Consider the following 25,245-nt stretch of genomic DNA (forward strand, 5'->3'; position numbering starts at 1 on the left):
TAAAATTCTTACGGATGATTAGCGAGTATTTTTACGATATATTCAGAGTTCCTTTCCAAGCCATGAACACCAGAGTTAGAATGCGCAGTATTGACCACGAACCAATCATTTAATTTACTCTCTTTACTTCAAGTAGAATAAACTTAATTACACTGTACAAGAAAAGAATTGGGAAAAATAAGGGAACCAATGTCACGGATCTTTCATTACTCCGCACATTGACAGCGAGTGTGCGCAGTCCTTAGCGGGAACCATTCATTTAATTTACACTTGTTTGTTCAGTTGGAATAAACTTCATTATACTGTACAAGGAAAGAATTGGCAAACATATCACGGCAGCATGTTTGATCGTTCCTTACTCCACACATTGAGTTTCACACGTGCACAGTTGATCCCAGTCTATCGAGACAGAAAACACCTCACGGTCAAGCCATCGTTCGTAATTGTTTTTAAACTCACTACTCAACTCGATCTTTTCTCCCAAAACGCTCAACACGTCATTATCCACGGGCTGGTATTCGTCTTCTTCGCCGTTGTCTCCCAGGCGATCGCAGATCTCTATACCATAACGACGGTTATTAAAGCGATCCACGCAAGTACGTAAGGCATTTTCTTCTCCTTGGAAATCCCATGGACGTGCGTCAAGATCTTTTGATAAACAACAACGAAGATTTACTAGTATTAAGAAAATGCTATGATTATACACGCGTTTCTCTACTAAGAGACATAAGGTGACAACTTGGAGTTTCGAAAGCAACGACCGTCGTTACTTTCGCTTTCAACAGCATATCGCTAGAGGCCTAATCAGCCTCATCAATCCGAGTTGAACTAAAGTTTTTAAAAAAAAAACGCTATTCTAAGAGGGTCGCCACACTCAAAACGCGAGTTGTTTACGAGCCAATCCACGTAGAAATTTTCTTTGTTTTGAATAAAAATTGGTAGGAATCAACCTTTGTCCTGCACGTATACAGCGAGATCAAATAAGTTTATGACGTAAAATGAACAGCCTCGTTCCCAGAGACCCTGTGAACGAGGTTGGATAATGAATTGTACGTTCAACACGAAACTCTAGGCTGATTTAGCAACAGGACGGGAACGTCCGATGACGACTGCAGGGCGCGCGGAATAACCTGGATTCTGTTCTAATTTGACCATATTTGGGTATTTGTACTGCGCGCGCCGTCGTCAAGTGACGTTTCCGTTCTCTTGCTAACTCAGCCTTCTGTTAAACCAATGACGCAGCAGAAATTTAACTCCTACCACCCTATTGAATACTCACCGTTGCCATAAGCCCAATCGTCATTCAGCCGGTGACGAACTTTCTGATAAATCGCCGACATCGTCTTCATGTTACTCTTTCGCCAATTTCTTCCTAAATACTTCGTTTGTGCCTTGAGTAACTGAAGGGGGAAAAAAAACCAGGAACTCCTTCAACTGACACAAACTTGTCAACCAATTAAAACAAGACACTAGGAGCTCTACGGTAGCTTTTACCATGGTTGGTGTACGTTTTGACAGTACTCGTAACATTGAAGATATCAGGAAGTTAAGCGAACCACAACGGCAACAGCAACGAGAACGTCACCAAACAAAAGAAGTCATGAACACAGCAATGGCGGTGCACGTGCGTTATAAATCTTGGTACATTTCTCAGCCGTCCTGTACAAAGCTGACTAAGTTCTGCGTATTTTACAAAACGCGAATGACGGTTGCTAATTTTTCGTATTTTCATTTGGAATTGAACACTGGCGTTACATATTTAGCTTGAGCAAGTTCTGACCAATAGCGGGCGTACTGAACAGATCTAGACAATTGCGAAATTCGAAGATAAAATATTAATTCGTTTTTCACTAGGCGTTGTCCTTGGGGTCGCCGTCGTCATTGCTTAAGCTTCCTGGATATTTGTAAAACAGCATTGAGTCAGCGATAAAAGGAGGATGGAAGTAAGTTATTTGCTTCGGATGAATCGGTAACGTGAATAAACTAACCTTGAGTACATATAGCTGAAGAAGTTCGTGTTTCACTTTTAGCACGCGCTTTAAAATTGGAGCAGATTTGAACACAACAAGCATCTGCAAGACAATTTTTATTAACAAAACAGACATTTTAAAGACACTGGACTCTTGTAAGTTCACTTCCAAGAGCAAACCGGTTTGGAAGCTCCCTGATATCACAAGAAAACAATAAACCATTGTATTTGAAAGACTGATACTGGACAAGAAAACGAAAACCTCGAGTACAACCAACGAAGCAAGATAAAATGCATCTTTACCATTGTTCGCGAGTGTTTCCACTTTGTGAGCTTCTGAAGAATGCGCGCAAGGTTGATACAGGAAAAGAGATTTCTCCAGCAGCAAGCTTCTTGATCAGCATTTTCCTTAAAAAAAAAAACACACAGAGACGATATCAAGCTTAGACAACGCATAAAGGACCGGTGCAAAAAAAGCCTGAAGTAAAAGTACTTCTCAGTTGTTACTCACCAGGCTTTCAGCGGTCAATTCCAGTGGATCGCCTAATATACACGCTGGAAAGTCGAGCTGAGGTATTCTAAAATTCAAGGAAACACTAACTGTTGCACTACTATGAAAGAGGGCAGATAGAACATCGAGGAATAGTTAAGCTTTAAGGTAGGTAAAAACTCTAAAGGAAAGCTGTTAACGAGGTACAGTGAACTCTCATTATGGCAAACATCCTCAGGGGCCCGTTTTCCGGAAAGCCTCGGAAACGTTTCGGACCCGGAAAGCTACTTTTAGTTAATCTGTATCTAAAAACTGAGAGGTGTATACGCCTGAAACCTCTTGAATGAAGGGAACCTCTGTTCATATTAAGGCCCGGGATAAGTGAATAAAACAGCTGTGTAATCATAAGGTTTGAGATTTTGCTACGGCTTTCAGGGTGCGAAAACTTTTCGGGACCTTCAAGAAACGGGCACAAGATGTCCGTGGTAACGAGAGAAGAACAGTTAACATATTATTTTGAGAGCATACGAAGTGTTCGCTATTCCGTAATAGCAGTTGTTTCCAATCATTTCTTTGTAGTTTCAGCCAAGGGTTTAACTTGCGTTCGTAATAGCGGGTGTCTGTTATAGCGGAGTGTCCGCAAAGCGAGAATTGACTGTATTAGTCATCGACGTCTAATTTCTCCTTGTAAAATCAATACCATGTCAAGCAGACGCGTAATGAGAATGACGAAAATAATCTATGAGGAGATATTGTCTTGATGAACTACCAAATTCTCATAACTAACATTAAAAGGAAAGTATGGCAGTTAGTAAGGAAAACTGATATTTTGAACTTGGTAAGGGTCAGTGTACTTACGTGTTCTTGGCAGCGACGAAAGCGGAAATGTTTTGATTCAGGTACTTTAGAATGAGAGGAATACAGTTGGCAAACACAAGGTGCTGGCTCATGTACTCAAACTGGAAGTAAAACACACAAAAAAACACATTGGATGTAACTGCAAGTTCTGACATTAATAACGGTTTCTGTGAAAAAAGACATTTAGTGGCGCCGGGACACAAACGAACTCTAAATGAAGTACAAATTCAACCTGTTACACTAAGTGTAAGTTCCGTCCTCGTGAACTGTGGCTCATTCACATTGTAACAAGTACAATTTAGCTTCCACCTTGGAAATAGCATGAACTGGTCTTTTCAACTTCCTACAAGGCTACCGAAGTTAACACAAAGTCACCCGAGGACTTCCAAAAGAGGACGAAGATTTCCGAATATGACCCGAGCTAGTCCAAAGTCTATCCCCAAACGCTAAGCTGTAGAAAATTTAAATCTGCCGATGAAAATAGGGGTATTTAGAAGTTAACCGAAAACTTTAGCCTGTGTACATTCACCCCCTCACCTGAAAAAAAATCGGAGAGAGGCCTCTCTCCCCAATTTTTTTTGAGGGGAAGGGTTGGATGTATACATGCTACGAAAACTTTCTGAATCAATTTTTAACCTCACCTGAAAAACATGATTCAACTTGAAGTGTTTCAGCAAAAGAAAGAGAAATGCAGAAATGGCCTTCACTATGATCTCCTGAAACAAATTGGAAGAACAAAATTAGACCTACATAAATCGTTTTATCGGTTTTAGCTGGATACTGCGACAAATTTTACACCGCACTACTTACCTTGTGTCTGTTGACATCAATTCCAAGTCTCATGGAAAGAAGAACTGTTGAACTAAAGAAAAGAAAACGATAATTTATAAATTAAATTTCTCGCTTAACCGTCTCCACGCCAAAATATGTTTCTCTTTCAAGTTTGCGCGTTTTACATTTCTCATCAATAGTCCACCACAAAAACGGCGGACTGTATTCACTCTAGAGGGATTCACCTGCAAGACCTTGTGCAGTAAATGTCCTTTCCAACTATATTTGTTCAAGAGTCTCCTGTCTCAGCTGAAAAACAACAGTTCAACAGCTCGTGGCCACAAAAAGCATCCTCTGAGAACCTACAGTAAGTTAATTGCTTTCTTCGTCCACGTCGATCTCACATATTGATTCAACTCTAAGGAGCAAATTATAATTTATTTTTTGTTTTTTTTTTTTTTATGATGTAATAGAGTTGACGAGATATTACTCACAAAAAAATGATAGTTCCGTTAGCTAGAAATCTGCCTAGGACTTAGAAATAAACCAACAGGGTAAAAAGATGGTTAAAATTGGAACAGACTGACAAGGATTATTAAACGAAGGCTTGAAAACTGAGGGCGCGCAGTTCTACCGTAACGTAGCTCTTACTGAACAAAAGAACGTTAAATTGCACGACTTACGGCATATCCTGTGGAAACACATCTGCTAGAATATTGATGGATTCAGTTTTAGGTTTGGCGGTAGGTGCGGCAGCGAGGAGGATCTTTAATATGGCAATCTGTATGAAAAGGGAACAATACTTTTGTTAATCGCCCGCTCTGGATCAAGCTTAAGGCTCTAGATATAGTTAATAGAGGGAATGGTTAGGAAACCTGGCAAAGTTTTTCTTTGTTGTATGTTCTTGTTGGCTATTTTGGGGGGTTAACCCTGCATAAAACCTGGCAAAATAGAAAAGGTGGTTATGTGTTTAGACAACTAACCAACAGAAGTATTGCGATTATGTAATTCCTGCATAGTCTATGGACATGAAACAATAGATGTCCAGGGTTAACGACCTTCCAACATAAATCGTAGCCTGTTTGTTTGCTTCTTTGATGTTTAGCGGGCTTCTTAACGCCAGGAACAATTGAGTGGAGGGGGAAAGAGAGACGGGAACCCGGGAATAAAAGGGGCGGGAAGTCTACGGGAGGCGGGAGAAGCGAGGGCGGGAAGCGAAACTTCCGCTTTTACGGGGACTGCAAGAAATAGGAAAAAATTCGAAAGAAATTCAATATATTGCAATACAAAAGGCACAAAGAGGCGGGCGTCACAAAGGAAGGGGAGGAGAGTCGGGGGAAATATACGGGACTACAGAAAGGGGGATGTTCAGACCCCCTATCCCCCGCGTCCAACTCAGTGAAGAGCAAGACTTACCACATATTGTGGCAGGTTTGGAAGCATAGCTTCGTATAACTGTTCCACCCTGTTTGATGGGATGTTGACTTTTCCCTGCAAAGATGCAAAAGTTCGTCAGTTAACAATGAAAAACACAGAGAAGCTTGACCATCTTAGACAATCAAAAATAGCAGTCAAAATCGAGACCTAGTCTACTAAGGTTTTACTGCTACCCCAGTAAGGATTAACACAAATTATGTTCTCGGTCGTTTCCAATATCAAGCGAGCAGAGACCAAGGAGAAAGCGTCGGAAAACATGTAACCACGTAACCTGAGCAAAGCGCGGGAAACGTGTCGCAAGTGCCAAGCGCGGAAAAACATGTAACGGATGCTAAATTTACAAAATTATTATAAGTGATGGACATAACGACTCCTTTATTGACTAACCAGTAGTGAGCTTAAGCAATGACAATGGCGATCCCGAAGACAACGCCTAGTAAAAATTAATTTATATTTCACCTTCGAATTTCGCATTTGTCAAGATCTGTCCAGTGCGCCTGTTGGCCTCAGAACTTGCTCAAGCAAAATATGCAATGAAAAATACGAAAAATTAACCGCCGCCGTTTGCGTTCTTCAAGATACGCAGAACTTAGTCATTCGTTCACGTTGTTGTTGCGCAGAGGACGGCTGAGAAATGTACAAAGATTTATAACGCACGTGCACAGCCATTTTTTGGTGGCGTTGTCGTTGCCGTTGTTGTCGTGGATTGCTTAACCTCTCTAATAGCGACACATCTTTAATTCATTCAAAAAAAAAGAAGTGCAACATGTTACCTTTGTGAAGGGTCTGTTCATGGCGTCTTCCTCTTCCTTGATTTGAATTTCCGAGAGGGAAACATACATGTGCTGAAGGAGAGAAGAAAGAAGAAATTTAAAGAAATGTAAGTCACATAAAATTGCAGTACTAATCAGCCTCAGCTATTTAGTTTTATCTCTTACATGTTACAGTCTCGAACTTTAACCACAAATTCATTGTTACATTTAACAACAGCATTCGATAATACTATTGGAAGGTAAAAAACCCAAAGATGTAATCATAAATATGATGTAATCAACCGAGAAGCAAAGGATGGTTAGGATTGAGGAAGATTAAGGCGGATTTTGAACGAAACAGTTGAGAAGAGTAGCAAGTTTATTCACGAAGCGCCTTCCAAGACGAATCTTCATTGAAATCCTTCAAATCCGGGCTAAGTCGGACTGCGTTTCCGGGACTAAGGGAGACTCTGGAAACGAAGTTGGATTAAGCTTATTCACGGCAAACTTATGATTTCCGAAATTTTGCAATTACCCTTGAACTTTGACTTTGACTAGTCTCAAACTGTAATCTGAAATTAATAGAAGTATACATAAGGAATAAAACATTGTAAACTTTTAATCCCTGATTAGTATTAATCGGCTTTCCGACAACAGGGGCCAGAGATACCAATAATCGGTTTTCGTCCTATCAAGACCTCCTTTAGGAAATAATTGTTCTAGTTTCTCCGGACGTCAGGAGCTAACTAATGCACGCACGATTTTATTTACGTTATAAAATATAAGACGTTTTTTTCCGGCTAAACTGGCTAGCTAAACAGTAAGGTCAAAATTCGGTGTTTCGCTTCGTGCATGCAATTGCGTTTTCAGTTGTTCATAGATTTGTCTGCGAATACCTGTGAACTGTGACCCGACTTAACTGACAAAATTACGACACACTCAACAACCGCCAACGAACCTCCAGACAAATCTACATCCCACAATTTTGATTTAAGTTAGTGTACATGTAAACTGTTTCGAAACTCAGTTTTTACTTTTTGCGCAAATTACTTGACACTGGATTACTATAAAATCGCCACATTTTGTGCCAAGTTCACCCAACGTTTAATTTTGAGTGTCCGTGACATCTGTACCAAACTGTTATGGATCTTTCTTTCTGGAGAGGAGCCATTGTTACGAGCAGTGTCTGCTCCATATACCTTTTGTTCAGCAACGCTTGTCGTCCCATCCACCGTTATTACAGGGCTCAAGCAATCACGACCGCGAACCCGAGGACAACGCCTTGTGAAAAATTACTTATTTATCTTCGAATTTCGCAATTGTCTTGATCTGTTCAGTGCGCCTTTTGGTCTCAGAACTTGCTCAAGCTAATTATATAATGCAAGCGTTCAATTACAAATGAAATTACGAAAAATTAACCGCCGCCGTTCGTGTTCTCCAATTAAAATATCCACAACTTAGTCATTTAACGTTGTTGTTGCACAGAGGACGGCAAAGAAAGGTACAAAGATTTATAACGCACGTGCACAGCCATAGTTCTGCTCATTCTCCATGCCGTTGCCGCCGTGGTTTGCTTAACTTCTCTATTCAGTGAAATTTTAAAAACCAATATTTAATTATGACTTTTTGCCTACAATCCACACCTAAAGTGATCCAAAACGCTTACATTTGAAAGTGCTGCCCAGAGTGGAGACATTAGTAAACGGAGTCCTACCCTATCAGTGATGACCCAGGCCAGCGAAAAGGAAAGCTTTCGGAAACGCGGACGTGACGTACTCGCGTACCAACTTAGTTATAATAGTCTATGTTTAAGTTCACTAATGACAGTCAATGAGAGTTGAAGAAAGCTTTGGCCCAACTCAGTCGACTCTAGTTTTCGTTTGTGGGTTTAAAAATATATCATCATTTGTTTACCTTCTTGAGAATTGACAGTCCTTCGTGTATCGGACCAGGAAGACCAGCAATTGTTTGGGAATCTCTGCAAAGATAAAAGCGAGATTATAACCGGAGCTCACAATCATAAAATTTTAATTTCTTCTTACAATATCGATACTTTATCTAGCAGAAAGGTGATGGGATTTTAAAAAATCATCGGCTATGGGTTATTGCTGTGATTTACCTACAAATTCTAGGAATTAAGTACGGAAAATTCACTAAAACATTCAAACACCAAAACGAAATGATCGCCTTTCAAAACGGAATAATCATAGCCCGCGCGCAGGTTCTCTCGTTCGGGTTTTAGACTACGAGTAGTCCCTCTTTCGCTTAGTCCGTCGTGCGTGACGCGAAAGAAATTCGCGAGAAAAAATGGCCGCGCGAAATCCTTTCGCGCGCTCCTCGCCTCCAGGATTTCCCGCGGCCATTTTTTTCTCGCGGTTTTCTTTCGCGTCACGCACGACAGACTATTAACCGAAAGAGGGACTACTCGTAGTCTATTTGGGTTTGCGCGAGTCTGACAACCTCGTTTATAGGTAGACATCTTTTTACATGGAAACTCTATTAATTTTCTGATCTTCAACACAACTCATTACTGACGACAGAAGCAATTTTTGAGGGTTATCGTTATTACGTAGCCAAGATGGGGATGGTGGCCAAACCAAAAAGCGAAGAAAAATAAACTGCGGCTGTGTAGTTTTATCTTATCTTAAGCAAGTCAAAAACAGAGAGAGTGGAGGCAGAACAGTTGGCTATTTACAAGTATGCCGGACCGAGGAGTTGAAGTAAGGTCAACCGAGAAACAACGACTGGCGACCTCCGTATTTCAACTCCGGCGCCCTAACTACTCGGCTGCGCTGCCTCCCCGAGCGACGGAAATGACTGAGTGTGCCACGTCTTGTGCAGAGATTATAGACTTGTTACAGATTTAAGACACAAGTTGAAATTGTCACGAGCAATACTATACAATTAAGAAAACGACTTCAATATTGAGCGCAGCAATATTGCAAAGTGTCCTGACTTTGACTTTGACTTTGACTTATACTTATGAATTAGTTTTCAACCAAGCATTTACGTTGTCAACGTTCGCAGGTTTCATTTGAGATACTCTAGAATTCCCGAAAAGAATCCACGAAAATTTCCCATTTGCATGATAACTTTCAGTTCAGTCTCCGGATGTTTCGGCCACATTGCAGGTATCCTGGATTCCACTTCACAGCGGTATTTGTTCTCCACCTGTAGATTGGTTGCTAAGAGATATAGCTTACCGTGACGTGCATACTACGTCATCAACAGTCGAACTCTTAACCCAACCTAGAACCCAGGCTCTCTCTCCTTTGCCTCCCTTGTTGTTGTGGAGAGGGACAAGGGAGGCAAAGGAGATAGAGCCTGCGATCGAGGTTGCTCTAAACCTCAGGGCCGGGTTGTTCGAAAGCCGGTTAGCGCTAATCGAGGATTTAAGTCAACAGACGTCTTAATTTCTTTTGAATAAAAGTGTTTTCCACTGCCAACTTCTTGTGGAGTCGACATTGGTCAACGCCAAAATAGCGGCCTGGAAGAGGCTAACGCCAAAACTGCAAGGAAGTCAAGAAAATAACAACAGAAATTTTCACTGAAAAGCTACCAAACTGAAATTAAAATTTACGTTAATACTGGATCAGCTTAATCGTATGTTGAACAGGGCCAAGGGTTTGTTCTCCGAAAGTGGACCAACTGGCGTTTAATCAGATTTATACGTTAGCCCAGGTCAAGTTTTGAAAAATACGTATTGGTTGAAGTTAAAAATGAAGCGACAAAAAGCAGATTGAAATTGTCATTGTTTACCAAGGATATTAAACTGAACATTTACATAGTTTGATAACTGTGACCTGATCCCACAAAACTTAAAAATATGTCACTCACGTACTTGTAGACAGTGAAATTGATATAACCTATCATCGCAGAAATTTTTGTTATTGGTTTGTTTGGAAGTAAAAGCCTTTTGTAAGTGAGAGTAAGTGTTTGCACGAACTTCGATTAAAAAAAGGAATGTAAGTTTCGCAAAATGATTTCTACTTGCTGCGAATGAAAGCGACAAACTTGTGTTTTAGCACGTATCAGTTTACGCCCAGATTTAGAAAAGACGTTATTTTCACCTCGAGAAGGGAAGGAAGGATTTGAACACTATACGATATATTAAATTAAAATCATGTTTATCGAGTTACTTTAGGGGACATTCGTAGACCGAAATAGGTCGCAGGCGGGAGTCTGTCGGCAAACTAAAAAAAAATGTCTATTTTTTAACACCTGATGATAGGATCAAAGCTAAGGCTGAACTGTCGAGAATAAAGTGTTCTGGCTGAAGCATTCTTGTCGAAAAAACTCAGGACTCGGTTATAAGCGCAAGAGAGCGGTTTAAAAAGCAAGCCGGCTACGGAAAACGAGTAAATATTTGTAAAAACATCTCGCTGTTACGTAATCTCCATGTCAGGACTATCTTACAAATGTATGGCCGGGACGAATATAAAAAGAACAATGTTTAAGTCCAAAACGAAACATGGAAAATTTACTATCGTGGTTTATTTTCATTTTTGTTTTGCAGAGAACGGTTAAGAAATAGACCAAGATTTACAACGCACGTGTAGAACCATGGTATTACTCGGACTATCTGCTTCACGCACTGAGTGGTTTTCGTAAAAACAATTTGTAGATTTTAACTATTTGTTTAGCTCGTTTTTACCATACAGGACAGCTACGTGTGAGCAGTAACTTCAACTCAATAATTTGTCCCAAAACAAGATAATTTCAACTTAGCAAAAGACGTAAACTTCCGGCTAAAAATAAATATAAAACGATAAGTCAACTTCTTTCTCTGACACGTAACCTGCGCGCCAACTGTACAACAATGGTTTAGGAGAAATAAGCTTAGTTCGTTCGTTAGCGAGATGTCCTGCTAGGAAATTCCCTTGGTAGGGAGAAGATTTTTAATCCACAAGATAAAGAATCTAGTAATGCTACTAAGATATCCAACGGTGTTTCCAAATGCTTAAAATTTCTAGTTTAGCCTTCTTTCAGGGAAAGGACTCTAAAGCAAGTTATTTTTAAAAAATACTATACTTAAAGAGGAAGCCACATCAGTCTATCCTCTATCCTGGTCGAATTGGAATTTGGAGTTGTTGGTTTTTGTGGAGGTAGGAAAACTGGAGAACCCAGAGAAAAACCCTCAGAGCAAGGCGAGAACCAACAACAAACTCAGCTCACATAAGGCACCGAGCCGGAATCGAACCAATCAATCAATCAATCAATCATTTTTTATTTCTTAATAAATGTTCATTTTACAGTTGGACTAGCTCGCGGATAGCTATGCTAGTCTAGGCGGGCCAGTCTATGTGGTGGGAGGCGAGCGCTCTCACCGCTGCGTCATCCCTGCTCCCCTAATTTTGACTCCAGTGGAGGTTAGCTTCTAGTGAATAGTATTTCAAAACAGTTGATAGAATATATCGAAAATGTGGGGTAAATTATGGTGCCTCGCATGTTGATTCTGTCTGATCTACCCCGGCAAACCAAATAATTTGACCTCAGCTGTACAACTGATCTCTGTATCAAATTTGAGAGAAGTTGTTGACATGTTTGGAAATCCTCGCTGATTCAAAACACATCAACAGTCATGATCTATTTGTAGGTACAGCATTCACCTCGAACTGTTATTTTTAAGGACAGGTGATACATGTAATTTAATGAGCCCTGAATGTGTCAGTGTGAAGGTCGTAGTTTCAAGGACGGAACACCTTCAAAAAGGCAAAATATTTGAAAAAACTGAATGCAAAATGAAGAATTTTTTCATATAAAACGTACTGCACATTTAGCTTCACAATTTCTGTTTCCCTTCTCCCTTTTATTCTCATTTTGTTTACCCATGGAGACGGTTTTCTTATCTCGCTAACCCTTAGAACAAAAAGTCTGCATCTGCCAGTAAAACCTTGATTATATCCGAAAGCAAAATACGAAATACAACTTCAACACAGACGACCTTTTCATGACTTCTTTACTGCACGGAACACAGTAAAACAGCTTTTTTGTCTACTTAAAACTACCAAGGCCGTAACCAGTATGAGGCAAACCGACGCACTTGCCTCAGTCATTTTTTTCCGTGATCCCAGAGTTGTGTTTAAATGCACTCAACATAAACAACTTAAATACCTAATTTATTCATAATTTATTCTGGCTAAGGCCCTGACAGCAAACGAACGGACAAGGTTTTGAAACACTACGACAGTGGGAAAATTGTAAGTACATCGAGTATGTATCACAATTTTGAGTTGCCAAGGAGTGTTGGCGTAGATCTATTGCAAAGAAAAACGATATTAAACACAACAGTGTTCTAAGATGACGACTTAAAGAAGTTTTTCTCAGCTGCCTAGCACTGTACATTAGGATGCAGGGAAGTTGTAAACGGCTGATTAATGGCTGAGCCTATCTGGGCGTGTTAAAAGTCCACCTGTTTACTTCAAAAGTTTAGCCTAAATTTTTCAAGTTCGCTGTTTGTAATCCGTGTCAATCTTCTCCACCCTAAACCATCCTTGTTCCTTTGTGGTTTATTATTATCTCTTTGTTGCTTTTCCATCTTTCCTTCAACTTAAATTAACTTTGTACGTGGCCAAAATAACAGAAAATGTGACTAAGCTTCTTTAACCGAAGGAAAGTAGTAATAGTTATCATAGGCAGTTCGCGTTAAATAATGGCTTCTACGATGAAAGTAAACTTCTGCAACACAATGAATTAAAACGTGAATCAAATTTGAGGTACTTCTTTTCTTGACAAAGCGACGAAAGAAGAACACGAACAGTTACGTGGCCTTACTCCATCGTTTATGTCAAAGCTTTCTTTTTTCATCATCAATCTGCCACGCATTTATTTTCTCGTTTACAATAAAGAGTTACCTTGTATCCAACAGGATAAACCACAACAGGTTTGAAAGAAAAGGTTAAGGCGGGTTTTTTTTTTTTTTTAATCCAAGAGGCATTGTCAACGAGAACGTTTTGCGCACAATTTCATCCTCGTTTTACTCGAAAGACCCCTCACGCAAGGCGAACAATGGTTTATTATGTTGAAACAATAGCAACACAGAGATACCTAATTATCATACACCCATGAACACGGATACATGTAGTAAAGCGAATAGAGTTAATTAAAAGGGTTGAAACAACCAAGATATCAAATCCTACAGTCCCCGCAGGAGTCAAGGAAGTTTTCATCACAGTTAAACCGCAAATGTGGTAGTTGTTCTTCGATATTTTTGTCACGTGTGGATCATAGACGTATTTCATTGTTTTCTTTAATAAACCCCGTGGTCATTTCAAGCTTAGAATTTCTTCTTTATATAGAGGATTTGATTTCTCTTGCGCCCCAGCCAAAACCGCAGTTAAGTCGAATTGATATCATCAATAAATAATAACACTTCGGCGACATCCTTGAGCGTCAGAATGAAGAAAAAAATCACTAATTCTGCACATGGAGCGTATGTTTCTGAAAAAAACATAATTGATGCTCTGGAATTTTTGCTTGTTAAATTCAAACGACAAGAAGTTGCTAGAACAAAAAAATTGTTTTAACCTTGTAATTCTGATCCGTCGTCACTTAAATAAAACGCCACAAAAACCAAATTCGCTTTCTCCTTCGACAAAACAATGTTGAGATTTAACACCTGTTGATATCACAGGCCGACCCTAACACATCGACAACAAATAAATTCCACTTTAGATTTAACCACGTTCGAGAGAAGACTTCCTGTCAATAATAATCTTAGTCCGTGCATTGGTCCCAGAGAAATTCAACTGGCCACAGAATTCATCCCAGATTGTTTAGACTCGAAATCACCGCTATGCGCCGGATCTGCTAGAAGTGCACTTTGCCCCAGCTTGAGCATTCCTGCATGGTAGTGCCTTGTTTTTTATGACAGCTTGCCTGGAAGTGACTGAACAATCACAACACAATTGGACAGATCTAAAACTGATTATCTGTGACGTCACTCGTCGGCAACACAGTTTCTGGTAAAGCGGTGTTGTGTAGTTCAGGTGATTACACCCTCCAAGATCGAACTCGTCTTAGAGCTCGATCGTAGCAGTATTTTGCTTCTAAAGACTTGCAAAGACGCAATCAACATGCCTCGATCGTTCCTAGTGAAGAAGAAGCCAGAGAAGTCTACCAAAGGCGCGCAGCGTGAAACAAAAGCGAAAGGTGAGATGTGATTTTTTTTTCCGTGCACTTGTCGGGAGCGCTGTGGGTAACAAGTGTATGAATGCCAACAAACACTGCTCGCTAAATCTACACGTTAGCTTGAAAATACATCACAACCTCGCCTTTAAAATCCGTAAGTAATTTGCGCAAATCGTTCTGACACCTTTTAACTGCTCTTTTGAGAAGCAAACGAAAGCTAAATAGCATTTCACAGGTATTGCGTATATTGTTATAGCACATGGTCAAGTCACACGCTTTCACTTTGGCCAACAGGTCGCCAGTTTGACCTCGAAAGCAAAACTATGCCAGATTCTTCCGTTCTATCAAAATCTGTTCACGAAACCACAAGATTGCAGCCATGGATTGGGTTTGGGACGACACATTTTTATCCCGCTGAAGTTACATCCTACACTTTGCAAGGTCACGTCCACACAACTGCAACGCAAGCAACTTCGAAATGCGAGGAGAAGCCCGCAGATTTCACTGGTAAAGAGGCACTAGAAGACGACAAGGAATCGGTGATTTCTCCCACGAAGGGGCGCGCGATAAAGAAACATAAATGCCTCGAGTGCGAGAGGAGTTTCGTCACCGAGTCTGCTTTACGAAAACACCAACACCCACGTAAAGAATTCGCGTGCAAGTACTGCGAGAAAACGTATGTGTCCTTAGGAGCGCTGAAAATGCACATACGTACGCACACCTTGCCGTGTAAATGCACGATCTGTGGAAAAGCGTTCAGTCGTCCGTGGTTATTACAGGGTCACATTCGCACGCACACGGGAGAAAAGCCTTATAAATGCCCCAACTGCCAGCGTGCCTTCGCCGACCGCTCAAACTTGCGAGCGCACTTGCAAACACACTCAGCGGTGAAAAAATACTGTTGTAATCAATGCTCACGTTCTTTTTCGCGAATGTCGCTTTTACTCAAGCACCAGTATTCATGTGGAGAAGAGCTGAACTTAACTTCGTGAACTCTCTTTTTTATCAGTGTTATTTAAACAATTCTGTCGTTGACATTTTAACTTCGTGCGTTATCACCGCCCGTTTGACTGTGCAAGTTATTTTATTTATAGGAAGATAATGGTGTTTTTCTTTCGCCTTCTAGACGAGTTGAGTTATGTGTTGACATAGACTGCAATGGACCACCAATTGGTTCACAAACTGTTTTTATGGTTAAAGTGAGGAATTAATGAAAGGAAATCGAGGGTCATTTACATTCTAATGGTGTTTTGATGTGTATCACCAACGAACAGGCTTAGATAATTAAGCGAGCTTAACGATGCGTTGCAGAACGCCCAAAAATAAAAAAAGAAATTCTAACTTAGTAATTGTGTACGTTAGTACGACACTCCTCAGAAATTTGTTTATTTTCGAAAAAAGGAGCTGTCAGTATTTAATTGAAACTTCTTGAATTACATCTAAGAAGCTTTTAATTAATAGCTAACGTTTCAAATGAGAGAAAGAAAAGTTTAGATTTGTTGTCCGTGCAGATCGATATATTTATAAATTGTCAAAACTTAATGTTTCATTTCTAAGAGATACTTACGATAAATGAATTAAATGAATGGCGTTGTGCAAAAGACATGCCAGTGACAAGTTGATTGAGTTACGTGACCGAATATGAGACAAACTCACAGCTAAAAATAACTGCGGATGGGACAAAATATTTTATCGAATGAACATTATCTTGTTAGCATACACGGGGGAGGTACATATGGGCAGATATAAGCATGCACGACTAGTCTTGATATGACCGACTGAAGAGAATTCCGAACACGAACGGAATCTAAATTAGATATATGTACATCTTTTGTGTTTGTAAACTCTGAAAAGGCTAAGGGCTTGTCTCGAGGATAATAAAGTAGGTACACCTGTTTCGTTGCGATACACCTGGCAGGGCAGCGTTTCGTTTGAAAAAGAACAACAAAGTACTCAAAAAAATCCTTTTGTACAACACGAAAACGGATATGGCAAAATAACAACCAGTTAAGTCCAGATTTCCGATTTTGAAGTAAGACCTGCTGGAAAACTTCTCGAAGGAATTGATACTGCGGTCCCTGAACTTGAGCCAATTTAATTGCGTTACTCGTGCAGTACGTACGATGGCGTGACTACAGATCAGTTGTCACTCTTCACTCCAAAATAAATCAATTGTTCAAACTAAAAATAGAAAGCATGCTTATTATATGGCTACAAAGCTCCGTGAGCGGGCAAGATGAATCAAATCCTGCGCTGTGAATGGCTACCCGAGCGGGCAAGATGGAGCTATCTTGTCCGCTCGGGACTACCCGCCGTGTCCCGCAAGAAACATTTTCCCGAAAAGCCATATAATAAATCCTTTATTGACCAAGCTTGTTCGGTCAAGATGGCTGGATATCGGCCTCGTTCTTTTTTTACGAGTTTATGGACCTCGACTCCTTCTCGGTCCATAAACACGCAAAAAAAAGAACTTGGCCAATGTCCAGCCATCTTGACCTCACACTTGGTCAATAACCCATACTTACAGCCTGGCTCGTGATGAGGGTGTGGTCGATGGTTGCGCCTTGGCTCAAATCCATACAGACAACATTGCAAGACACAAGTCTAGTCTTTTCACTCGAAAACGCTCCGGCGAGAAATGAGCGGAGGTCTATGCGAGGCACCGACAACTTCCTACTCCACGCACGTTAAAAAAAGTCTAGCTGAGAAATTTTACCTCGAAGAATGACAATTGAGAACAATTAGACATCACAATGTCATGGCAAGAAAAACAATTTCTACGGGATTTGTACCGTCCTTGACTTGTGCACCTGTTAGTTATCACAAGAAACAACAGTCGCACGTAATCGCTCGTGATTTTCATGTGCCATATTCGCGACGCATGCTATTGAGTTGTTTTTCGTCGATCAAGTCAGGCAAAGTGTTCTGGCCAATATGCGGACATCAAATTGTATACGTGCGTCTACATTAAAGTTATTCTTAATTACCAAGTTTTTATACGCGACAAGTGTACTGTTAGTAGAGTCTTGGTATGGACTAGCTTGCAAGAGCGCGGGAACTAGACAAGTGGGAACCCGGGGGTGGGGAAAGGGAGAAAAAGGGGAGAGGAGGAAAACGGGAGGGGGACAAAAATGGGCATCCCAGGGGGGAGAGGAGCATTTTAACTGAAACGAAGATATTCACGCAATTTCAAACAAAAAATAGGAGGAAACTTGGTTCTGGCACTCACCCTCTCAACTGAAAACCAACGAACTTGTTCCTTGTATTATCCAGGAAAACGTCCACATCTTTCTGCCTGTAAAAAATAGTGATCGACTTCTAAATTTCCCTTACAACATCAATACAATGTCAAGCAGGTAGCTGTGGGAATTGAGAAGATCATCAGCCAGGGATACAATCTGAATAGAAGTAACAACTAAATTTAAATTAAAGATAAGTAACTAATTAACAATAACAATCACAGAAGCTGGGAAAAAATTTGCATATTAAAAGATGTAAACCATTAAAGATAAAGCTTTTCGCTGCCAACTTCTTTTCCAAACGGTCACTTCTGAAGATGTATGTCAAAACATACGAAACGTGAAGTTGATGAATTTTGTTTTCTAAAAAGCGCAAGCTTAGCAAAATGTTAACCCGGGGTGTGGGATATGAACAAGCAAAAACGCAAGGGGGTGGGGCGAAGGGAAGACAAAAATAGAGGACAGACTACAAGGGATATTGTTTTGATTGATTATCAAATTCTCATGGAGCAATGACATTTCCTAGTGATTTTACCTGACTTTTGGCCGCAGCTTGGGTGGTCTATAGATATGGTCCTCCTCACCCCTCTCCCACTGGATTTCACCATTACTGTCACTATCTGTTCCTGTTGGGGGTGGTGTGTGTGGAGCTGGTGTTCTCTCCTTGACAATGGCTTGCTGGGGAGGGCACTGTATTTCATAGCTGGCAGGCAGGCCAGAAGCAATTCTGACATCTTCTTTCCTCTTGGCTAGATCTTCCATTCCACCTAATGTTGTCTGTGCCAAAAAAATTACGATACAGGGTATGAAATGCCCCTCTGACTACACACTTGAAAAAAATGTTTTCTTTAATGCACCATGCCTTAACTTTTCTGCAACGCGTTCACCAATGGGTATTCAAATCACGTGGATTGAACTATTTCTTCTCACATACCACTGTGAGCTGTGGCAAGTCAACTATAAAAGCCAGCACTTTATACCACCATCTACAACCCACTGATTATTGAAGCAAACTATAGTTAACTTGCTTCAAGCAAAAGTAAAATGGCGTATGGGAGGGCAAATCCTTCTACCAGTTGACTTGTCTTCCAGGGGGGGAGGGGGGACTCCCATATAAAAAGGCCAGGAGTGCTCATCATACTTTAAGGGGTTTGTAGTGGTTTGGTGACTCTTAGGGTGCTCATCCTCAAAAGGTCTACAGCGGGAGCCTTTGCGGTACCTTTTAGGGTATTGAACCAAAAAAATATGACAGAAGATAATGTGTTGTTCTAGAATTGGTACCTCTTAGGGGCGAAAAAAAAATTTCAAGCCAGGCCCACTGATAGCCTTGCTTAGTAGATAGTGATTTTCACTAGCAGGTGGCCACTTGTAATTTTGACAACCCCATTAGTATAGTTGGAGCTGTGCTATAGAAGCACCCAGATGCCACAGGCAACTAACGTTTGCCTTAGGGCAACTGGAAAAACTTACATTTTTCATATATGCTTTAGTGATGGGCACACAGGATTTCATGGTCAGGAACCTTTAGGCTCCTCATAATTTTTCTTAGACCACAGCCTTGACAGTGTTGTATTTCAGGTAATAATACATGCATGGATGTTGTGGTAATAATGTTTTCTTATAATTTTGCCAGTAAAGATCCCAACACTAATGTTTGACCTACCAGAACAGTCTTCCACAAGAGCAGAAGAATTTTCTTGATTGGAAAATGGGGACAGCTACCAGCACAGTACTTTAAAATCATTTCCAGTAAGATTATTGGTAACAGATCATCACAACCTATGGGCTGACCTGAGAAGGACAGAAAACTTGATCACTTGACATAAACAATTTATATTACTTTTTTCCTTTTGATTGCTCTACACTGATGCAATTTGTGACTCAAATCAGATCTAAACACTCAGCATGACACTATTCATACAAAGCTTTTTCAGGTAGAGCAATGCAACCCCAATATTTATACCAGATGAGTATAATACATTCATTACAGTGCTGCATTTTTTCAAGCTAGATTATATATTCATAAACACTTATTGACACTTAACACTGACATTTTGAACCTGATAATGCTGTTAAAGTTATTTCTTGCCTTGCAAATTTTACAAGATGCCAGGAAACAAACTTAACAGCAGCATCACATTCAGGTAATTTCATACTTACACATATACACAAAACAAACTTCTAGCCTCAATTACTTTCCGAGTCTATTGCTTGTTTGAGTTGTACTATAAGCTTCATCCCCCATCACTACTACCCCCCAAATGAGAGCTGTGAGAAAAATCTACGGTGAAATCTGTATTAATGAACACCCTTAGGACACTCACTAGTGTCCCCTTAATACAAGGTGTCCACTCTAAACAGGGTCTAATATATTCTGCAATAATACTTAATTATAAAACCTTTTGTAACAGAGTGTAACCCAGTGTAAGATCAAAGACTGCTCATAGCATGATGTCCAGTCAGTCAATGCATCAATCTGGAATAATCCACTTACATGTAGTTTAAAACGACAATGAACAATGTTAAAGGAGTCTCAACTGAGCACTTAAAATTAAAGACCCTTGAAGTGTCCACTTATTGCAGGTTTTGTGCAACAAAATGGCTTAATATTGGCGTCCATGTCCACTTAACAGGTGTCCGCTGAATGCAGGTTTATTTTACAGTAAATGTGGGAAGAAAATTTAGTGACTCAAGCTGGTGTCCACTTATTAGATGGTGTCTGTTTAACACAGGTTTCACTGTATCCACCTGTCAATGACTAAGAACAGACAAAACAGTTTAGAACTCCTGGACATCCTTGCGAACACTGATCTTGAATTCTGATTACTTACTTAGCTCCACAAAAAACATCTCCTGTATTTGAGCTATGTCTTCTGAATCACCAGGATCTGCACAGCGCATGACCTCAACAATGGTGTAGATAATGTTGAGGTAAACCCTTATTTGTGGAAAAAGAGATTTATTTGTGAAGAAAACAAACAGACCAGTACATTATATGCATTGTAATGCCATAAAACAGTTTAAAACAAAATTTAATGCTATTATGTGATATTTTGGTATCATCTTGTAACCATTATCATTATCATTATTGTTATCATTATCATGTACTAGTGTTTATATACATAATATTAATATTTTAAATGTTTTTCTAATATCTTCTCTAATTAATTGTATGTAATAAAAGTTTAGGAATTAAATAACAAAAGCAACTTTTAAAGCATTTTTAAGTTTCAAGGAAGGCATGTTTTGACAGCCTCCACAGACAAAAAAAAATAGTTTTATGAAAATACTGGTAACTTGCAAAATTATGCCTAGTGACTTGTAGGAATGGACCACCATATAAAACAGAAGATTGTTCAATTTGGTATAAGAATAACGGAGAGTAAAATTGTAATTATGTTCTCATTAATTTACCTTAATGTCACACTATCAGCCACAGACACAGAAGGTTTCTGTAATGCTGATATCGCAGCTTCAGGATTCCTAAACCAAGAAAACAGTAAAATGTACTGGAATTTCTTAACACAAAATCAACTCTGCCAGTGAATTTTTCACTTAAACTAAACAGTACCACATCAAACTACTGCTCAAAAACTTTCAATAACATTGAACATTGAAGTCCCACACTTTAGGATTTCATACCAAGACTCAAACGTTAGCAAGAACCACTAATAATGCAGAACTCAAGGTTTGACACAAGACTTTCTTTCTTATAAAATTTTCAGCAGCTACAGCTGTACATGCAGTTCTTAAAATTGCCACACAATATTTTAAGGGACTTCAAATTGTAAGACTCCTCAATAAAACTTCTTGATCAAAATCTAATTTCTCATTGCAACATTAATATTATCATCAGGCAGACAGGTAATGGGAATAAAGAATTCATCAATTCAGCCACATGGCCTGGATGCAACACCAAATTCTCAGAGCTGGCATTAAAAGAAATATATGGCTGTCAGTAAGAAGAACCAACATTTTGAACTTAGGACTGAAAGGGTTGAGCATTATTTTGAAGTTTTCTTCAATCTGAAGGTAATTTTTATACATTAGTCACATCATGTGTACTAAAGGCATCCATGGTCAAGTGTTGATCGATACCCTCAGTCAATACCCTAATCGACCCTCGATAGACCCTCAATCAACACATCCATTGACACTTGATTGACATCTGTGCCAAACATTGGTTGAGAGTCTGTCAGACTAATTTTTGCAGAGACGCAAACGATACGTATGAGTCGGTTGACACTCGCCATATATCGACCGATCGAATGCCGATCGGGTGTTGATCAAGAGGTTGTTCCAGTGTCAACCTAGTGTCAACCAAGTATTGATTGAGATCATGTTGATCAAGTGTTGATCAAAGGTCGATTGACACTCGGCCGCAGATGCCTTTAGTTCACGTTATCCCATTAGTCTACAGATTACTAACTCTTGGGATAAATTTATAAGACTCACTCAATTTCTACATTCAGCAACTGAATTACAAGTGGCATAACTCCCATCTTGTACAAGAAGAACACATTGAATTGTGACTGCAAAGGAAAATATTTCACAGCTAGAGACGATATCCAAAGCTTTATAATCAAATACAAAGAAGAAATGTAAAATTTTACAGGTTAGAACATAAAAATGACATGTAACAAGTTAAAATGCGATTCATTATGGTTTTTGGAGGGATAGGGTCAGGGGACAGGGGACAGGGGACAGGAATGCACGAGCAAATGAAGAGGGGGAGGGGGGGGGGGGGGCTCAGGAGGCAGGAGACAAACAGGTGAGAAGTGTGATTCCCAAGGTGGCAGGAACCAGAAAAAACAGGGCAACAAATTTTCAACACTGCGTGAATAGTATTTTGCAACAGGAAACAGAATTTCTTTCAGTTGGAAAGCTATTGGTCTATTGACAGTGTTAAGTTGAAGTACAGGTTGTATAGATTGGTTGATTTTGTAATATAACTGGAAATATAGACTGTAGAACAGCAGAACCCACTCAGTTCTGTAGTTTACCAGCTGATCTGTCATGTTCAGCAAATGTAACTGTTGATTTTACCCTTTCTACTGACTAGTCACTTGTTTAGTGGTAAGGTTGAGATCAGTTTATAAGGAATCAAACGCTGCTGGTTAAGAAAATTGCTCAGCTAGAAATTACCCATTCTCTTTGTCCTTCTTCATCACTGACTTCACCAAAATTACCTAAAAAAATACAGTGTAAATCATGGTGTCTGATATTAAAATCATAATAGGAACAGTACAGTATGTACAGAACAAGGACACAACTATAAAAAACAAAAATCTTCTAGGTTGGGTTTAACTTCTAAAACTATACACTACATCTTTCACATACTATTAGATGTATCTACGCAGATGTCTCTGAGTAATATTGAGAACCCCATAAATGGGTAACTTGTATACAGTGAAGGTCACTAAAAAACAACCTGAAGATTGTACCAAATCATGGATGGTTCAGGGACATGTAGGGGAGTTCTAACTTTCAAGAAGAAAGTAGCAGCACTGAGATTTAAGTTGTGAAGGAGTGTCATAAACGGCTACTAAATACAGATTTATTTAGAGGAAGAGGGGACCGAGGTCTTCTTCTCCATGAGGAGAAAAAAGGAAAATAAGGAACAGACTCATCATCCACCCAGAGTTTAAAAAGAGTTTATTAAACAAACTTCACTCTAGGTATTTTGCAATAAAACCAACCAGCTTATGCAGTTGTAGATTCATATTTTAATGAAAAATTGAAAGAATAACAAGATAGAGTATACATTAGTTACGCAATGCTTTCAAGTGGTACACCCTGGTATATCTCACAAGCCACTTGTATTTTCTTGGTATACACACAAGCCTTTGCCAACTGGCACTACATGCCTCACTGGCCATCTACCATCTCATATCCAATGTGCATTAAGTATACGACAAGAGAGCATTGCATACAGTGTAACTATTTTATAATATGCCACAGAAAATACATTGGTTGATGCAATCAAAGCAACATAACCCAGTGCATGATGGGAAGTTTGGATGTGATACCATCCAATATACTATGGTTGGAATGATATTCTGATTGGCTGTATTTTCTATAGCATGGTATAAATATTGACAGTGCATACCTTGTGCAAGATAAAGTAAAACTCTTGCTGCTGTGAGTCTTATGTCAGGATCTGCTGCTTCACATTTCTCAATGATAAGAAACAAAAACTTTCTTCTTTCATTTTGCTCCATCTCACTCCATTTGTCACACCCTAAATGAAAAGAAGAAGGATCAAGGGAACACATTTGAAAAAAAAAACGTTTTACATTTATTTAAAAAAACTGCCAATTTATAACAAGTGATTATTGATAAAGATCAATAAATCATTACATATAGAGTGGTTTTCATTTGAATGTTGAAAAGCTATTGGTTTTGCAACCATGCTACACAATTACCTTAAAAAATCTCACGCCACTTTTTATCCAATCAGAAGTAAAACTAAAACCAATTGTGACTCATTTGCACCCATTTTCAACCCTTCGCATCAGCTGCATGTAATTACTTTGAGGTTTGATTGGTTCACTGTATTGTCTGTGTCCTTTGTGATTGGCTAAAGTGATCACTTTGGTTTTGGTTTTACAACACTCAAGTGAAAATTGCTCTAAAACACACATTAACACTGTTAATAATTATTTTACCGTTACTACCTTGTGAATACGCTGTTATTTCAAATGCTTCTCTGTTGAATTTAAATTCACTTTCTTCAGTATAACTGTAAAGCTCTGTAGGAAACAAAGTAGTAAGACTTTGTAAGCCTGGTTGAAGTTAAGATGTTTGTGCCTTCTTCTGTGCCCATCCCTGCTGCAAACATAAAACTTTAAAGCCGTTTCTTCTGAAGGTAGTATTGAAGTAAGTGGATTAAGAATTGCATGAGGAAATTATCGTCTCACCTGCGATTTCTGCTGATTTTTTATCGGCATCGTCATAAGTGAAATCAACTTCAGGAGTGGAATCTAGCTGACCCTACAAAGAAAAATGAACTCAGTTGAACTAACCATTAATAGCTTGATTTCCAATTTCGATTGGTTACCTCTGATTCTCTTCTTTGTCGTCGTAAAATATCTCTAAGTTTCGGAATTCCTCGCTGTTTACGGTCAATACTTCCCTCCATCTTGGAAATCAAACATTGCTTAGGATCCATGCCTCTATTCAGACCCAATTCCCTCTCTGGGGTAAGCATTCAGAGTCGCATTGACGAAGCATGGGAAAGATCAATTTTATTTGATTCTGCGCACGTAGGCTACAAAAGCTATAATTTTATTTTTTATTTTTTTACACTAAATTTTAGGCCTTTTTGCGATATCGTAGAGGTACATGGTCATGGGTTCGAATCCCGTTCAAGCCTGAATTGTTTTCAGGCTTTAATTTCACAGGTGCTCGAGTTGTGCATATAACTGCGATGCAGTTTTATTGTTTTTAGATTTATTGTTAATTGTTATTTAGAATGTAATATACTAATTGTAGGTCCACATCAGCTTTTAGCTGCCAATTTTATCGACCTACTTATTAAATAAAGTATGTATGTATGTATGTATGTATGTATGTATGTATGTATGTATGTATGTACGT

The 25,245-nt window shown here is 39.4% G+C and overlaps 2 protein-coding genes across 2 annotated transcripts; one reads left to right on the top strand and one right to left on the bottom strand.

Moving 5' to 3' along the window:
• Positions 1 to 62: 62 nt before the first annotated feature.
• LOC145460597 (striatin-interacting protein 1 homolog) lies at positions 63 to 24,809 on the bottom strand. The gene is made up of 23 exons (XM_081445466.1): positions 24,707 to 24,809; positions 24,567 to 24,639; positions 24,324 to 24,398; positions 23,756 to 23,887; positions 22,792 to 22,835; positions 22,102 to 22,178; positions 21,061 to 21,129; positions 20,478 to 20,584; positions 19,310 to 19,437; positions 18,182 to 18,423; positions 17,637 to 17,702; positions 8,192 to 8,255; positions 6,299 to 6,370; positions 5,505 to 5,579; positions 4,772 to 4,869; positions 4,128 to 4,179; positions 3,959 to 4,033; positions 3,318 to 3,418; positions 2,481 to 2,547; positions 2,273 to 2,377; positions 1,989 to 2,072; positions 1,280 to 1,400; positions 63 to 648 (listed from the first exon to the last, which is right to left on the bottom strand). The coding sequence occupies exons 1-23, from the start codon at positions 24,785 to 24,787 to the stop codon at positions 356 to 358; spliced, it is 2,301 nt and encodes a 766-aa protein (XP_081301592.1). The 5' UTR covers positions 24,788 to 24,809; the 3' UTR covers positions 63 to 355.
• On the top strand, positions 13,192 to 17,637 carry LOC145460612 (uncharacterized). Its single transcript, XM_081445486.1, has 2 exons — positions 13,192 to 14,428; positions 14,702 to 17,637. The coding sequence occupies exons 1-2, from the start codon at positions 14,353 to 14,355 to the stop codon at positions 15,397 to 15,399; spliced, it is 774 nt and encodes a 257-aa protein (XP_081301612.1). The 5' UTR covers positions 13,192 to 14,352; the 3' UTR covers positions 15,400 to 17,637.
• Positions 24,810 to 25,245: the final 436 nt, after the last annotated feature.

Source organism: Orbicella franksi, chromosome 11, assembly GCF_964199315.1.
Source record: "Orbicella franksi chromosome 11, jaOrbFran1.1, whole genome shotgun sequence".
Classification (NCBI taxonomy): Eukaryota; Metazoa; Cnidaria; class Anthozoa; order Scleractinia; family Merulinidae; genus Orbicella; species Orbicella franksi.